Raw genomic sequence first — 17,745 nt, 5'->3', positions numbered from 1 at the left:
AAGTGAGTGAGATCTTGACTTTCTATTATCATACAACATAGAAGTATTTAATCAAATCAGAAAGAGCCCTGGGATTTGACCAAAACGGCATAATTGAAAGCTCTCATCTCAGTCGCTCGCCTAAGAAAAGGTACCGGGTTGCTCCATGATGACGAATAAGCAACCCAGCCCAATCCTTGTTTTCATAGAAAAAGGTGAATTTACTCGAATATTCGTTCAATGACTCAATATTTAGTAGATCATTTAGTGATAAATAAAACAAGAATATAGAGAGAGTCCTCACCTCAATATCGACAACAATGACCTGGCAAGTGAAGTAAAGTAAAAGCAAAGTAGAGCCCGATTGATGTCAAACATTTTCAAATCTTACCCACCATATCCATTCATGCACGTTACTAGATGAAAAGTAAAAAATAAAGCAATGATGGTTTTTATCAGAGCCACTTTACAACTGGTTTAGCAACTTCTTCATGCCCCTACGAATGAAATATTTGGAGTTTGACAACTGGTTGACGCCGGTTGATACTCGAATGAATATATCGCCGGTAGATACTTGCTTTTCTAATGAGGTAGACACTTTTGCATGTTAAGGTTTCCACTTCAAAACATCCAGATTTACACTTCAATTTCTCGTTGTTGACACGGTTTACACTTGACTTCATTCAAACTGAAACTTATGTATCTATCTAGGCGGGCGGGCACTTAACCAAACACAGGTTGACACAAACTATACAAAAGTCTTAATTAGGGTGTTTTTTTCTGATCAACCCGAAACTCCGAACAGAACCGACCCTGACTAGACCTTTTCCCAAGCAACTCCGAATACTGGAAAATATGAATGAAATTCGATAAGAGAAATCAGAGCATGTTTCTAAATTTGTGATAACTACTTATTTATGAGTGAGAAATGCTTCATGCGAGCACCCTTGGCGGCCTACTTTTGAGACAGGGAGGCCATGCTCGTATCTATGCTTTTCATCATTGGTCTGGTCTACTCGTACCCCACCCCACAAGGTACATCTTCGACTACTGTGCTTCTTATCTTGACGCTATACATTCAGTTCAGTCAGTCCCAGAGACTTATCCTTCAGAAAAAGGTAATCCACCCATATTGGACTTTTCTTCACCTGGCCTCGCGGATTCAATATCGAATTCTCTTCGCATACCGGCCTGCTAATTCCGGGAGTAGCTGTTCTCAATGACTGGTGGATGCCTCTTTCCTACCTTAGAAATCGTTTTTTATGTACCTTCTCCCTCTCTACACCTTTTTTCCGCCTCGCCGCCCAGAAAGAGCTATAGAAGAAGGAAGAATTCAATCCGTATACTCCAAGCGCCATAACTATCGCACTTCCAAGCAACCCTCCAATGAAGAAAGTACAATTGAAACAATCAAGAACGAAAAAATAATTAGACTCCCTCGTCAATTGTTTGGATTGGAATTAGGCTCCTCTACTCTAGTCGTCCTCTTCTATTTCGGGCAGTAGCTCAGCCCGTTCCGGGCCTTCCTTTAATGAATCTATTAGTAGTTGCACTTTTTGACATATGCCTTTATTTAGGCATTGGTTGTAGGCATCCCCTTCTCTTCAAGGAATTTCTGCGCCCGGTTCCTGATCAAGTGTTGGAAAAACCGGAATATAATGCTTTCTACTTCAGCAGTAGGGTTGGCCTGAAGCCAGCCCATAGAATAGATACGGGCGTGTTCTACACAGGAGTTCTTGTAGAACATGTTCCAATCAAACCTCTTTCCCTTCGTCTCCAGTTTTCAATACGAACAAGTGTCATCCTCTTCTCCCATCGTTTGGATGGAATACCCGCGTGGAGCTGACCTTCACTTTTCAGAGACAGGGGCAAGCCGATAATTTGTAGCCTCCCTGGTTGTTTTCTGGAAATTTCAGTAGAAGTGAAGCCCTGTAGGAGCTCCCTAAGGACTCTAGATAAGACCTTTTTGAGACCCTGGGTGACTCGCATGGACTTATCCCCTCTCGGTAAGCCGAAGACCATATCGTCTATGTAGCGTGCGTAATAGAAGACTACGACCCCATCCTCTTGGACCATTACCCTTTCAAGCATGGCATCCAATATATGGTGATAGCAGTGAATGAGGACAGGTTCAATCGGGCTTCCGAGCGGTATTCCTCGCTTCTGGCACGTGTAACTCTTACCTTTTCTATCTACGTGTGGTTTTCATGAAAACCTATTTTATCAACCTATGGACTCCTTTCAATGAGAGAGTCTTTGGAGCAAATTGGTTCAGGATTCTAAGGTTAGAAAAGAGTTACCACTCAAGGGAGGAACATGATATGTGGAAGGCTATCCTGGTGGCTCAAGACTGACCGGTATACCTGGACTAGTCTATATTGAGCCATATTCATCAATTCGTCAGGCAATTTGGCCTCACACAATGTATCCCTGTTCCACCAGACGCTTAATCAACCCTGGAACACAAGAGAACCCTTCTTATCAAAGAGAATTGCGTATTAAACAGATGAGAGAAATAGCACTAAATATGTGCATTGAGTAAGTCATTACCTTCTATTCGATCTCCAGTATCGCTCATCAAGTACTTGATCAGATTCCTCTTTTTTCTTGCAATTGCAAAGTGGTGGAAAAATTTTGTATTTCGGTCACCATGTCGTAGCCAATTGGCTCTGCCCCGCTGGAGCCATGCTACTTCTTCTTGTTCAAACAGGTTCTCGAGCAGCAGTCAAATTGACTTCCCCTGCTTGAGCGTAATGCCCGCCCCTGGTGTGGTGGAAAAAGCCTCGTTTTGTATTCCTTTTAAAGCTGCTGATGTGAGCTACCGAACAGACAAGATTAGTACAAAAAGCCACAACTAGCACTAGCTTTCGTGATTGCTTCTTTCTACCGTTCTCACTCTGGTAATTGCTCCTTCTCCAAAATATCACTACGGACAAGATGAGCTTGAAAAAGTTAGGGCAACAAATGATAGCGACTCGCCAGACTCGAACTGGCATAGGCGGATCGGATCAAACCAAATTAGCCTTTCTTCCATCAACAGGAATCGCTTTGATTTCGCAGTTCAACAGGATGGTGGGGGCAACCTCTCTACACCTGCGGGCCGGTAGGCCAGCCAACTAACTCTTCAAATGAAGAACTGATTACTCCACATCTATGAACCTATCATTCCCCGCCCTTGCCCATTATTTCTTTTTGTATCACGCTAGGACTTTGCCTCTTTTTTGGAGGAAAAATATGGAAGTAGAATCTCCTCTCTTTTAGAGGCGTCTTCCAAATCCAATTTCAGATCAATGAGGTCTTTTAGAGAGCAGCTCCTCTTTCCATGAAATTCTAGGATCTCTTCGATCCTATGCGCAAAAGCAAGGTGTGAGCCCACGACCCCTCGATCGCTCTCAGAGTCAATCGGCCCAAACCGGGTTATGAGCTCAACGAAAAAAAAACTATTTTGTGAAATTGCCTGCAAACCGCCTTGCGAGCGTTAGCGTCAGCGTCAGCGCCATCTCCCTATGGATATTTTTTGCGCATCTCCAATAGCACCTTGGCCCTATTTTCTTCTTCGTCTATTGGGGAAGAAGAAGAGGTGGAGTAGTAGGCGGATCTCATCCCTCCTGTGGACTTCCCCGTACTCAAAGTGACTCTGAGAGATTGCGCTTTTCTACTAATCGCATTCTGTTCAAGAATCACTATTTTCATGATCGAATGATGAAATAGATATACGAACTGTATAGGATCATTCGCTGGGATGGGATAAGTGATTCTTTTATAGGATTCCCATGGGATCGTAGAATCAACTAAGGGTGGAATAGGTATTTGTGATCGATCATCTTCCAGTATGACCGAAGACTTTCTATCTGCATTCAGAATAACCACACAATTAGGTTGTTGGTTCAACCCAAAATTGATCTTCTTCTTTCTTGAACGGAATTTTTTTATTTGCAAAAGAATTGGACAAAAATGCCCCGATCTTCCATTGAGAATCATCGAAACAATGAGAATTCACATTTCTTAAATAGCTTCTTAAAATAGCTCGCCATTTCTTCCGTTATCTCATAAATAAATAAATGATTGGTCTTTAAAAAGAAGGAACGGCCTTTTTGACGACTGGGAGATCCTATAAAATGAAGAGCGTTTCGTAAACAAATCAGTGTCTTGTCTGAATCGAGAATAGCAATTCCATTTCTTGAACCACGGATATAGAATTTGAAATGGTGATCAGCTACTCGACGGACGAGATGTTCATTCATACAAAGTAATTTAGTATAGACTATCGAAAGCATTGTCATTTTGCGATTTGAGTTCCGGAGATACAGGTGGTAAGTTATGGGTAATGCGGGGGAACTTTAAGACGAGATATAATACCTAATATGGGAGTGGTTTAAGTGAGAGAATAGCTCCCTTACCAAACCAACTGAGCTATGTGCCATGTTTTTGACAAATGACCTAACTTTGATGTGATGTGCCCGGCTAGCCCGGATCATTCTTAGAGCAGTCGAGCTTACCGGAATTACGGCCTTCCGTACAAGAACTGACACTATTGTAACTCACTATGGGCCTCTTTCCTTCTCGAAAGAAATTGGCTTTTGAAGAAATTATCTATTTTAGCATTTAGTTGAAGCAGATTCAAAGAGCTCTATCGAGCAAGGAAGGAGTATACTATACTATAGCTGGATAAGCTAGATACCAAAACTTTGATAAAGATTGAGGCAACCCATTTGAGGAAGAACCGGACAGACCCCTATGGAGATGGCATAAACAATACTTTGACGAACTTTCTGGTTAACATAGAATCTATGAGTTTTTTCTTCTAATTACTACTACTAACATTATTCAATCTAGTAAAAAGCAATTAATTAAGCTCATCCCGCAAGCACATGTACACATCTTGGATTTGACCGTCTTAAGATGGAGGAAGATTCGTTCTCCTACCCATTTCTAAGTTAAGCAAGAGATAACTCATAATTTGATATGCACTCACACTCGCATCTTGGGTCACTAGAACCTGATGATAATTACTCACTCCTTCATCCTAAGAAAGGATCTTGGCTATGAAAAAAAATGGATCACTAGCTTGCGCAACAAATTGAATGAAACTTTCGTCCGAAGTAAACATTTCAGTCTGGTGTTCGTTATACCATTTAAGGGCATCATCTAAGTTTGATAACTTTGGATACTTAAAGGCTGCAGCACATGCTAAGTGTTGACTGAGATTCTTTTTTTCCGACAGGTGGTTTTGTGCTTGAGGTTGAGGATGATTGGCAGAAAAGAGTAATAAACTTTTTGAGAAATCACGCTCATGAAAATGCAATACACCTGGACGGTAGATTCTACCACGGAAGTCCATGAATGCTGGCAAATAGAATTGATAACCTTCGTATGCTGACGCAAGTCTAATTACAAAATCTTCATAACTAGCCTGCTGCACCTGTTTTCATAATTTATTTAACAGTATGTTATAGCTACAAGCATTCTTAATACCTTTGACGTTATTGAAGTAGCACTCCCTCAATATGTCTGAGGCTTCTGTCGGATTCACGCGAGCCAAAGCATTTGGTAAAAGAAGCCCACACTCAACTAAACATTGATGATTCTTTTCCAGAAATCTCAAGAGCCTTTTGTTTATTTCAAACGCTTGAGACTGAAGCCCATTCAAAATATCACACATCTGCTTGTATTCTTTTTTATGTAACTTTATATAGAAGTGGTTTAAGTCATGGGAAGTTAATAGCCGAAAGTGATTCTAGATATCCCCCGTGGGTTTACATAAGTAACCTCCTATCAGATCCGATAATGTATCAGGATCCGACCCCCTCTCTGCTGGTTGCCAATCCAAGGGTTTGCAAAGCATCGGAAGATTGAGTTTGATAGGGAGAAGATTTATGTTCAAATTGCACATAACATAACAAGAATTCTCTATATACCCTTGACCTTTCTTAAGAACTAGCACTGGATCTTCTTTTGTTACTCCCCAATCTGTTGATATATGTAGAACATTTCTCAATCATGAATTGGAGCAAGTATTTCCCGATATCATAATGACACTGCATTTTTTTCCTTTTCTCTTTTTTGCTAGCACCTTTGGGCTGAACAACATCCTTAACTGATTCTACCTTACTAGTGAGTATTGCTTCCACCTTACCACTACCTGGTGCTTTCTATTGTAGAAACCTTGCTTGTTCTCATACAGTTGAATTAAGTTGATCTATAAATCGAGCTGCCTTAACTGCAGATGATTCTTGAAGAGTGTTGAATACCAAGCCTAGTACATGAATCATGATAGCCTCAAGCGTATAGATACCAAGCATCTTAAGCATAGGTAAGCTACTTGGTAGGCAACCCTTTAGATATTGCTTAGTGTTAGGCTGATCTTTATTAATCAAGAACTTTACTATGTTAGGAGTTACTTTAAATAGATTATCCTCATCGAACTTCATTGTGCAATTTGCAATTTGATTCTGTAAATCTATTAATTCAGTATCGGAAAACACACCATTTTGATTCTTCTTTTCATTAATCAACAACTTTCTAACATCATCCTGATACATATCAACATTAGAAGTCTTATTCGTTTTGTCAATATCCAACAGCTTAGCGTAGTAATCGTTCCAGAACTCCTTAATAATACGTGCATTTTGCAAAGATTTCTCATTCTCAATGCTATCATCATATGTCTCAGAACAATAAAATAGAACCTGCATACTTTTATTTGTTACCCTTAAAAAACCGCAGTAAGGAACGAATACGACTGAAATAAACTACTAGAATCTAAATATAAGGAAAGGATCAGAATAAGTACTAATGCTCTGTATAATACTTTTCCCCGAGCGATGGTTTAGCGAATTCGGAATTGTAACCAAGCATCCTGGGTTCTATACCCGATTCAACACTAGAGCATGCAGCCGATCCTGGATACATAACTATAAAAAGTGTGTGTGCAGTTTTGGATCTTTATTCACTTCTGCCTCTCCACTCCCATGCCTTTCTTGGTCGGACCAACCCAACCGGCAATTTCCAACAAGTCTTTCTGCTTAGAGCAAGAAGCGGAACCAAAATAAAGCTGTCTTTATTTTCACTTATGGATAACCAATCCATTTTCCAATATAGTTGGGAGATTTTACCCAAGAAATGGGTACATAAAATGAAAAGATCAGAACATGGGAATAGATCTTATACCAATACTGACTACCCATTTCCATTGTTGTGCTTTCTAAAATGGCATACCTATACAAGGGTTCAAGTTTCAATTGATATTTGCGGAGTGGGTCATCCCTCTCGAAAACGAAGATTTGAAGTTGTCCATAATTTACTGAGTACTCGGTATAACTCACGCATTCGTGTACAAACAAGTGCAGACGAAGTAATACGAATATCTCCGGTAGTCAGTCTATTTCCATCAGCCGGCCGGTGGGAGCGAGAAGTATGGGATATCTCTGGTGTTTCTTCCATCAATCATCCGGATTTACGCCGTATATCAACAAATTATGGTTTCGAGGGTCATCCATTACGAAAAGACTTTCCTCTGAGTGGATATGTGGAAGTACGCTATGATGATCCAGAGAAACGTGTGGTTTCTGAACCCATTGAGATGACCCAAGAATTTCGCTATTTCAATTTTGCTAGTCCTTGGGAACAGCGTAGCGACGGATAATTCCGAATCTACATAGGTCTAGTCCAGGGGACAAATCAATAGGAAATGCTATTAGCTTCTTAAGAAGAACTTTTTTGAAATGAAAGAGTTTCCACGGGCGTTGGATATCATTTCTTCAAATAAGGAAGAAGTGTTATCGAAGGATTTCCTTCCATTCTTCCTAGTATGGAAGAAGTAAAGAAAAAGTACTGCATCTCGATCTATACGAAAGGGCACTGGTTTTTTCTTTCAGTTTCATTGATAGCAGAAGAGTACGCTAGCTAGCGGAGCCTGAAAACGCTTGCTTGCGCCCACCCCTACGGAAACTATTGCCTATGCTTGTTGCTCGCTCAGTGTCAGTAGAAGGGAAGAAAAGATGGTCACTCCTTTTAGGAACATGGCGAGCCTTACTTACGACTGTTGCACTTCACTCGCTGCTCGTTCATTCACTTGCTCATGAACTCGCTGCTTCGCCAGAAGCGACTAGTCGCCTCCTTTCCTCCAGCGAAAGATGCTTAGCTAGAAGCGACGAAGGAGGGGAGTTGGGGAAGGCCGATGATGGCAATGAGGGGGAAGCTGTCGTAGAAGCTTTGCCCCTTGCTTTACATAAATGGATTGTTATGAACTTACTAAATGACCTTATTTATTCTCCCGAAACGCTAGCAAATCTAATAGTTCCATCTACTCTTCTTAACTTAAGAACAAAGGTCGCCATCCTTCTTATTCAGGAACCCTTTGTTTGAGGAGGGCGTATCCCCGGGAAGGGGATAGTGGCCGAGCGGTCAAAAGCGACAGACTATAAATCTGTTGAAGGTTTTCTACGTAGGTTCGAATCCTGCCTCTCCCACTTGTTGTAGACTTAAGAGAAGAGAAAGTAGGCGGAAGCCTAGGAGGGCCAACCGAGCGAAGCTCTTTTTTTGCCGTGCCGTGAAGTGCAATTTTCTCGTATGCGTTTTAGAGAGGTTGTCGAAAAAAGACGATCTATAGAGATTCCCCATCTATATCCAATCGAGAATAGAAGCGAGTCGCTTCCGGCGTCGGCTTGTAGTCTCTGCAGTCGGCACACGCACGCACCCGCCATCATGCCTCCTTGGTTCGGGACGAAGCCAAGCGAGACATACGATAGACGAAGGAAGCGCCCACCCAGCAGGAGGGCTAAAACCTGTAGTTTTGAAGTTGCAAACTCCAGCTTCGAAGCTGGAGTGCTTTAGCCCTTTTTTAAGCAAGAATCACCGTCTTGAGCGCCTTGCGCGCTCAAGAACAAGCAAGGGATGAGCGCTTTGTTGCTAAAACAGATACGTTTTCTTGCTGGGGAAGGCTAGTTTGATCGAGGATTGGAGAGGAGGGAGAGGTTGAATAAAAAGCTCGGGATGGATTTTGGAGTCTTTGTGCGAGCCGTATGCGGTGAGAGTCGCACATACGGTAAGGAGGGGGGTTCGCGTCTATACGTGTAGTGTGGTGGTTGGGCCTACACACCCTATTTGTTCCATGATCTATGGGTCTACTGGAGCTACCCACTTCGATCAATTAGCCAAGATTTTGACCGTATACGAAATCACTGGTGCTCGATCTAGTGGTATTTTTATGGGGATTCTTTTTATCGCTGTAGGATTCCTATTCAAGATTACTGCAGTTCCTTTTCGGGCGGTTGTAGGACGGACGGCCCCCTATAGGTAGTAGGGTAGGGTGGGTGGTACCACTCAGATAGCGGCCAATCCTCCTAACTACGTGCGGGCCGGGCTTAGAGCGCTTGAAACTCATCACTACCTCGTAAGGGCGTTGAGACCATAGCATGTTACACAAAAGCACTGCTTTCTCGGGAGTGTTGTCACACAGCTGTCCGACTAGAAGAGCTACTCGCTCTGTAGTGTTGTCACACAAGATAAGCACGCCGCCCGCCTGCTGTCCGGGCGAATCGAAGTTATCTTCCGGTCAACTGTCCACCCATTCAAGTGCAAAAAACACAGTGGAATCACGCAAGGCACGCTGCTGGTGTGCTTCCTGCCCACGAGGAAAGAAGAGCGACAAGGTTCAGATTTGACTGTTTGCAGCATGGGAGCTGATTACCCAAAAAATCCCTGGGAAAAAATAAAAGATATCTCGGTAACGAAAACCATAGGAGGCTGTATTGGCGAGATCCAAGGGTTCACAGCAGCCCAAAAGAAAAATCGATTGGAAGTCCAAGGACCTTTAGTACCGTACCAAACCAGCAGCCTTCGCGCCAAGCGACGATCGCCCTTGTCCCTTTCCTTTTTCCATTCAGCCTACTTCTTAGCTTTGTTCCGTCAGTCTAAGGCAAAGCTTAAGCGGTTTGCCTACCTTACCCACTTGATGAAAGGGAATGAACTTCGTTTCCTTGGTGGCTTTATGGATGGATTCAGTCAGAAAAAACTCCTTCCTTTTGAAAAAAGTGACGCTTTGCGTCTTCGCTTCCGAGGGTTAGGGTATAGGCCGTTTCGAGCAAGCTTTCGCTTTTTCTCCCGGCTTTCTACAACTTTCGCTTTAGATTCCAAAGGCGACCCAATGACCTTTCCGGAATTGGAAGTATTCGTCGCCCTACCCTAAGAAAGAAGTCACTATAAAACAGCTTGCCCTCCAGAAGTACCAAAGGTGCGCGGAGCCCGGAGAAAATGAATATGTTTGCTACTGAAAGAAGCCTGCCTATTGACTAATATTCGTCTTTAGAATGAAAGTAGCTATGAAGCCCAATCTATACTGTCAATTCAAAAGGGGGCATAGTCATATGGGTGGGGTGTTTATGGGGAGCTGCCTTGGATATGAGGAATTCCTCCAATCTAAAAAAAAGAACAAAGAAAAAGTCCGTGACGAAGATCTTTCTTTTCTATCAATAGATAGGAATGAGTGTTCGTTATAGGGGATAGGATCCATCTGCTCTCTCTCTCTCTATTTTCTTTGATGCAATTTAGAGAGAAAGAGCAGTGCGAATTAGAAAAAAAAAGAGAATCGGGAGATGATTCCAAAATAGATACATAGACATCTAAAGTAAAGGGATGTATATATTATTCCTATATATATCATCTATCTATGAAAAAAGTAAACAGAGTTCGTTTTTGGGTTCCCCGAAGCCCCGAATGGATTGGATCGTTTCTGCTTCTGCCAACGAAATGAAGGCCTCGCCCCTTCCGAATGCTTCTCCGATCCTGAAGTTCTCGCGAAGAGAATAAGATGCAGCTCCCCCTCCCTCTATCTTTTTCCGCTTTGCTAATCTTCCCCTCTAACGCGGGCCGGGCTTAGGCGGGCACAGGAGGAAGAAAGAAAGTCGAAGAACGTCTTCTCCTTTGTCCTTTTTTCAGTACAACACAGGAAAGCACCCTCTTTTTGTAATCCCTGCAGCTTCCCAGAGGCTTGCTTTCTTTTTATTGAATGCATGGCGTAGCTAGGACCCCTCCAATCATGCTTGAGCCTATGTTCACCCGGGGCCAAAAAAGGAGAATTCCGGAATGCCTGCCGACGTTCAAATAAGGTGCATATCCCTTACCACTAAAGGAAAGGCTCGACGAAGGGGGGATATTAGCTGGGTAAGGAAAACGCTTTCGGAGATTGAGATGTCGATTTGTTTTTCATCAAAAAGGAAGAAGGTCGAGGGGATAGCAGCCTTCCTTCGGGCTTTGCCTGCCGACGTTCTAATAAATAATTCCAGCTTGGCCCGGGAAAGCGCTAGCAACAACATAAAGAAAGGGGTCCATGTAGCTGCTGCGCCCGCCCACTGAGCAGCAGGTTCGACATCTACTACAAAAGAGAGAATCCACTTCAGATAACCACGTCTCTGCTAGGCAGCGTGTGGAATGGACGAGAGCGGACCAAATGGATATATAATCCAAGCCGAGAGTGGAGTTACATGAACAGCCGTCTGATGGAAAACAACTTTCACGTTTGGTTCAGAGAGCACTTTTTTTGTTGAGAATAAGTCCTTCCCTTTTGTGTGAATTCCCCAGCGACGAATTAACAACTTGTGGGGCCCTATCTATTCAATCTCTTGAGCCCCAAGAAAACCCCCCTCTCCCTTGGACTCAATCTCTCTTTTGACTCTATATATGTGGGCACCTGATATCTATGAGGGTTCACCCACCCCGGTGACAACATTCCTTTCTATTGCGCCTAAAATCTCTATTTCTGCAAATATGTCACGTGTTTCTATTGTTGCTTCCTATGAGGGTACATTACAAGAAATCTTCTTTTTCTGCAGCATTGCTTCTATGATCTTAGGAGCACTGGCCGCCATGGCCCAAACGAAAGTCAAAAGACCTCTAGCTCATAGTTCGATTGGACATGTAGGTTATATTCGTACTGGTTTCTCATGTGGAACCATAGAAGGAATTCAATCACTACTAATTGGTATATTTATTTATGCATCAATGACGATAGATGCATTCGCCATAGTTCCAGCATTACGGCAAACCCGTGTCAAATATATAGCGGATTTGGGCGCTCTAGCCAAAACGAATCCTATTTCGGCTATGACCTTCTCCATTACAATGTTCTCATACACAAGAATACCCTCGTTAGCCGGCTTTTGTAGCAAATTCTATTTGTTCTTCGCCGCTTTGGGTTGTGGGGCTTACTTCCTAGCCCCAGTGGGAGTAGTGACTAGCGTTATAGGTCGTTGGGTGGCCGAAAGGTTGCCATGAGTAAGGTTGGGAGACCGAAGGCAGTTTTCCGTGCACCGGACATGTAGCTTACCGAATCAGTTGCAACACAGATGGGAATGCATGCTACGAAAGACAGGGTCGAGTCTGATACATCAACCATCGACTCCATATCCTTGTACGAGTCCACAATCACTACACGAGATGAACCTGGGTTTGGTGAATGGAAGTTGGCCTTAGGTGTAATAGGACTCCTAGTTACTGCACGCGATCGTATACTGAGGTGCTCCCCGTCGGTTGTTGGAACGACGCGAGCCGGGCCAGGCCTCGATTCCTTTCAAAAAGATGAAGGGACAGAGGTGACTAATTCCCCATCTCATTTGGGGCGGAAAATGAATCGACATCTCGATGTGATACAGCCCTTTCCATTTTCGTTGGGAAAGAACGGCGAAGTCCATCCGAACCCTCCAATGAAGAAATAAGAATAGAGCAAAGCGCCAATGGCGCACGGAGCGCATGCGGAAGGGGCACGGAGAAATAAAGAAGTGTGGGGGAGAAGCAGCCAAGCTCATTCCCTTCGCTTCCTGGGCCCAAAGCAGTGCTTTGTTTCCTGGCCAAATCAAGGATTTGGGGCTGATTGCAAAAGATATCTTAATAGAAAGATAGATCCATCCATCTATCCAGATATATAAAAAATAATCGATTTCGATTTCATGAAACCTTTGATTCAAAGAACTGCGCTTAGCCCCCCCCCCCACTCATGAAACGGCTCTGCTGCAATGGATGGCAGAGGGTCCGTAGTACCCGAAGCACTGGAGTGATCCAGTAGCCGAGAAGGGGCCTAGAAGTGCCTACTACTACACCACACTTGGCTCTACACATTTATAGAGCTTACCCCTGTCCAGTGTCTGGCAGAACATTGGGGGCTTCAATCGTCGACTCGTTATCCCCATCTCAGCCGAGGCTAACGGAGACTGACTTATTCAGGGGAGAGAGTGGAGCCTATTGAAGCACTCTTGAGAGTAAGATCCTTGGCTCCTCTTCATTCTCTACAGGGGTCTCTGCCCACATGGAAGCGGGGCAGAGATGGATAAGATCAAACACGGGAATAAGAAGCATTTGAAATGCCTTTTTGATCATTTTGATAGAGGGGGATGGATAAAGTGGGCAAAACAGACTCACATTTTTCAATCGAAAAGATGGGTTCCTTTTTCGTCTCGACAAAGAAAGAATCATCTTGAAAACGCTCCTAACCCCTTCGTAGGGCCGTGTATAGTAAGTGATCCGAACCTTCCCGGAGCGAGCCCCCCTTAGAGGCAAGTGAAGTTGGTGAGCCGTATGATGGGCAAATATCTCCTGCGGTTCGGAGAGGACTCAGCTGTTAGTTAGTACCACCTTGGTTTCGGGGTGGACCCTTTCACTCTATTTTATTATATACGCTTAGCGAAAAGAATGTTTTTTGATAGACCTAGGACATGGATTCTATATGAACCAATGGATCGTGACAAGTCGTTACTACTAGCAATGACTTCCTCTTTCATTACTTCATCCTTTCCATATCCCTCTCCCTTGTTCGATCTTACTCATCAAATGGCACTCAGTTCATATCTGTAAGTTCGTTCGATCATTGACAAGGTTCAAAGAAAGGGTGGGCCATTCACCATGAAGGCTAAAAGCGAGATAGGCTTTACTGGAATTCGGCAGATCGTTTTTCTATGCCAGGAACCCGATTTGAACTGGTGACACGAGGATTTTCAATCCTTTGCTCTACCAACTGAGCTATCCTGACTATTTATTGTGCATCATCCTAGTAGAGTACTTGTATCTATGTCAATTAAAGGGACTAAAAAGAAAAAGTATTCTCAAATTGGACTTAGTAAATATCAGGATAATGATATGGATTTGGATCCAACGGATAATGCAAATCGAAAAATCAAGCCCGCCTATAAATGAAATAAATGAAAGTGAAAGTTCAGTACGAACTGGTAGAGCGAGAGCAGCTAGTTTAGAAGGAAAAGAAAAAGGGCGCCTACTCAGTGGTAAGTTAGGTCATTCCTTTCTGGTTATCAGAAAAGAGTATGATCGAGGGTCCCATAAGGCAAAGGGAAGGTTCTCCCTCGACCTACTACCCTCGGAGAGATTCCCACGGTTTTCTTTTTAAAAATAATACATAGGTGGGAAAGTGGTATGAATATGGGGTTCGAAGTCACCTAAAAGAACCTTTCTCATTCGCAAAGCTAAACAAAGTAGAGAAAAGGGGGTCATCCCATTGGCCAGACTGAGCATCAAGCCAGCCAAGAAGTCAAAGCGAAGAAGGAGTGACTCGCATGAGTCAACACTTACTACTCAGGTCCGGTCTATATATATCTGAAATTCGAATATAGAAATGTTAATGTTATGATTTTGGTATTGTTGAAACTGGCTTTCACATGAATAACCCCTTTTGTTATTCTACGTGCACTCTTCCGTAAACTAAAACGGGCATTCCTATGCAAACTAATAGGCACTTTCTTACGTGAACCTATTTTTGGTATAGCTTTGCTAATCTTTGATGGCCATCTGTACTTGTGAAAAGAATAGAGCCGTCTCGCGCATCACTGCTTACTTGTGATCTAGATCTGCATCATGAGAAGGTGCATCCCGTTAAATGATCTTATGTAAAACTTATCACCACAAATAATAAACAGGGCAGAGTTTTGAAAAGTACAACTCGATCTTTCACCTCAGCTTATGGTGGTGACTTTACCTATTTTGGAATTTCTATATGTCATCATACCTTTTAGGATCATAACCATCCTCATCTTGTAAAGTTTCTATGGCGAAAACTGTAGGCGGGTGACCCTGACGATTGCACCAAGACTGGTATTAGAGTCCCTCGGTAATCAAAATCATAGAGGCCAAAGTTGCTAATGTATCTACAAAAGAAGAGCTATAGGAAGTAGCAAGGAATCCCACATGAACCATAAGCTAGAATACTGGTATCAAGAGATGTTATTACAGGTACAACCCTATTTTCGTCACTGTATAGAGGCATTCGAGGTTTCATAGACAAAGGTTAGATAGATGGAAAAAAGCTAGGTTAGATAGTAAGAACTTGGTAATTGAGGGTTGGCCAAAGCAGGATGTATGGTTCGGTTGCTTTTCTTCTCCTGATTTTCTGATCCAAATCCTATTTCATTGATTTTCTGACTGGAATTCCAGAAGGAAAACTAGGAGAAATTGACTAGAATGATTATCCCATTTCTTGCTTTCCCAACCGGAACAACAAACTAGTAGGAAACGATCTGTTATTTTGGAGTTCTGTCCCAACCTTCATTCAATTATCTGGGCTCCCCTTCGGCTTGAAGAAGACCGCTTTCCCTTTCTTTTCTTCTCTGGCACCCAACATAAGTTATAGGGTGCCCTGAGGGTAGACCCAGCAATTTGTCAATCTATACACATCATAAGTTATAGGTCGTCTAGGTCAATCAGTTGAGGGAAGGCCGAAGTAGTTCTGGTTTCGGAAATCAAGGCAGATAAGCTATGGTGTCCTATAATCCTCTCCCCTGAAGGGTTGTTAGATTACCAAGTCCGCAAGGAACGGGAAATAGGACCTTTAAATCAATGCAAGTAAGGGCTGATTAACCTAAAGAAAAGAGTGCATGCATCAGAAAACACTTTTATTTGATTCTAATTCTCGTATCAATAAGATCATATCGGGATCCATCTATGAAAGATCCCTATTGCATCAATAAAACAAACCCCTATATATCCCTTTTGGGTATAGAAAGTTCCAGCCAATTCCAATAGCTTGTGATAGAATCAAGGGTGTGATTACCCTTAAATTTCAGCTCACACTTTCGGAAAGCTCGATAGTATCGTATTCCGCTCGTATGCTCTCGTTATGTAATAGAATACCTTTTACCGTTCATCAAGTGAACGTAGCCCTTTCATAGTCTATGCCCCTTTATTCTTAAGTGGGGGAATCCCCTGAAAGCTGGTGATCGAGTGAGTTTTTTCCAGGAAGCTAGTTCTTTAGGGCTTAAATGCGCCGCTTGTCTGCTGTTAAAAGTATACCTTTCCTTTCCCACCTGTTTTCGGTGCCTTCTTTATGCTCTTTCCTAAGGAAGCAAGAGGAAGAGTGAGGGTCGACAGGCAAAGAATGGCTTGAGTGAAAGCTGGAGTGGCACAAGACAGATTGAAAGAATAGGGAATAGCTCATATGGAAAGAAACATATATAGTCAATGAAATTCTAAAGATAGCCGTAATAAGCGATATGATAAAAGATTCAGAATGAATGAATGGAATCTAATAACATCGGGTTCCCGTGAAAAAATGGGATTGGGGGAGTAGTTCCCCTCTAGCCAATCCTAAAAGTTCTTCTGCCTTCGATCCCGTGGTAAGCCTTTCAAGTTTCCAGCCAGTAGACAAGAAATTCAGTAAGTAATAGAAACGGGATAGCCATCATAAAAGGGAAATCTCAATCAGTCCTTCTTTTTTGGAAAGCGAGGTTGAGTTATATGAAACTAAGGCAAGAAGATGAAAAGACGTTCACATTACCAATTCTGTCTCGTCTGATCTTTTATTGGTTTTGTTTTTTCTCTCGTGCCCTTCTAGGCGGTACAAAGAACTGATGTAGGGGTTGCCGCTCCTTAGTTCATCTCTCGGTAGAACAAGGCACCTATGCGGTGGGTTTGATTCCCATAGGAGCGTACATTTCCAATCGATTTAGTACTTTTCTTGATTCAGAGTTCTTGCTGTCCATTACGGATTCTTTAGCAATGTAAAGCCATCAAGCAGTAGACCAGCAAGGGTTTTTTCTGTCTCGGTATTCGTTCTTGAATCAGTGACTGAGAGTAAGGGCTAGTGATCCATCTAATCACTAAAGGTGGGGCATCTTTCTTTTCGTAGTAAGCAACTCTATTGAGAATCTAGTTTCTTGATCGAAGTAAAGAAGAATTTTAGTTCCTCTTTAGGCGAGCTACTTCGTTCCTATTCTCCGATTCTGAATAGGAGAAGGTTGTAATGAACCCAAAATACTTCGCTAAGGTTCAATCGTTTCACTACGGTTTTCTTCCAATTTCTTCTAAGGAATTCTGATCAACAGAAAAAAATCTAAGCGAAGGCACCTTTCTCTGTATGGAAAAAGGAAGAAGATGCAACTTCGGCTTCCGTTTCTAGCTCTGCTTGAGCTGCTTCGTCTGTTTCTCTTGATGTTGGTGTCGGTCTTTTGAGATCTCTTCTCTCACTTTCGAAGCACAGTTGGTCCTCAATTTGAAAACCGACAAAGGTGACTTCTTCCTTATTCACGCCTTGATGCACCTTTTTCGTGTTCAATCTCGCCTGAGAGCAGTGCATCGATACAACAGAGTTCTTATTCTTACCCTTCAAAAGATCGGGAAAGGTCATTCTCAGCTCTTTATCAGATGTCTCATTCCATCCTTTACCTTGTGCCATGCATGATTCCTAGATCGATTGAATGATCAATTCGAACTTTAGGAACGTAGTCCCTTTGGCCACACAGGAAAAGGTTCATTGTTTTATTTGAAGTAGTG

General features: G+C 42.7%; 1 protein-coding gene and 2 pseudogenes across 1 annotated transcript; 2 read left to right on the top strand and 1 right to left on the bottom strand.

The window, feature by feature from the left end:
- Positions 1 to 3,086: 3,086 nt before the first annotated feature.
- On the bottom strand, positions 3,087 to 4,262 carry LOC119321787 (annotated as a pseudogene).
- Positions 4,263 to 6,774: 2,512 nt separating this feature from the next.
- On the top strand, positions 6,775 to 7,624 carry LOC119322322 (annotated as a pseudogene).
- A 4,034-nt stretch (positions 7,625 to 11,658) lies between these two features.
- Positions 11,659 to 13,884, top strand: LOC119324291 (NADH-ubiquinone oxidoreductase chain 2-like). The gene is made up of 2 exons (XM_037598061.1): positions 11,659 to 12,228; positions 13,636 to 13,884. Exons 1-2 carry the CDS (start codon positions 11,659 to 11,661, stop codon positions 13,822 to 13,824), a joined length of 759 nt encoding a protein of 252 aa, XP_037453958.1. The 3' UTR covers positions 13,825 to 13,884.
- Positions 13,885 to 17,745: the final 3,861 nt, after the last annotated feature.

This window comes from Triticum dicoccoides, chromosome 6B, assembly GCF_002162155.2.
Source record: "Triticum dicoccoides isolate Atlit2015 ecotype Zavitan chromosome 6B, WEW_v2.0, whole genome shotgun sequence".
In the NCBI taxonomy this organism is placed as follows: Eukaryota; Viridiplantae; Streptophyta; class Magnoliopsida; order Poales; family Poaceae; genus Triticum; species Triticum dicoccoides.
Note: the sequence above shows the minus strand (reverse complement) of the source record. Positions and strands in the feature narration are given on the sequence as shown.

Bases quoted from the DNA above. Each gene is read 5' to 3' on its own strand.
- LOC119324291 (XM_037598061.1), top strand. From the start codon at position 11,659: ATGTGGGCACCTGATATCTATGAGGGTTCACCCACCCCGGTGACAACA. The intron at 12,229-13,635 runs TGGGTGGCCGAA...CCTTTCACTCTA, and splicing joins TGACTAGCGTTATAGGTCGT to TTTTATTATATACGCTTAGC.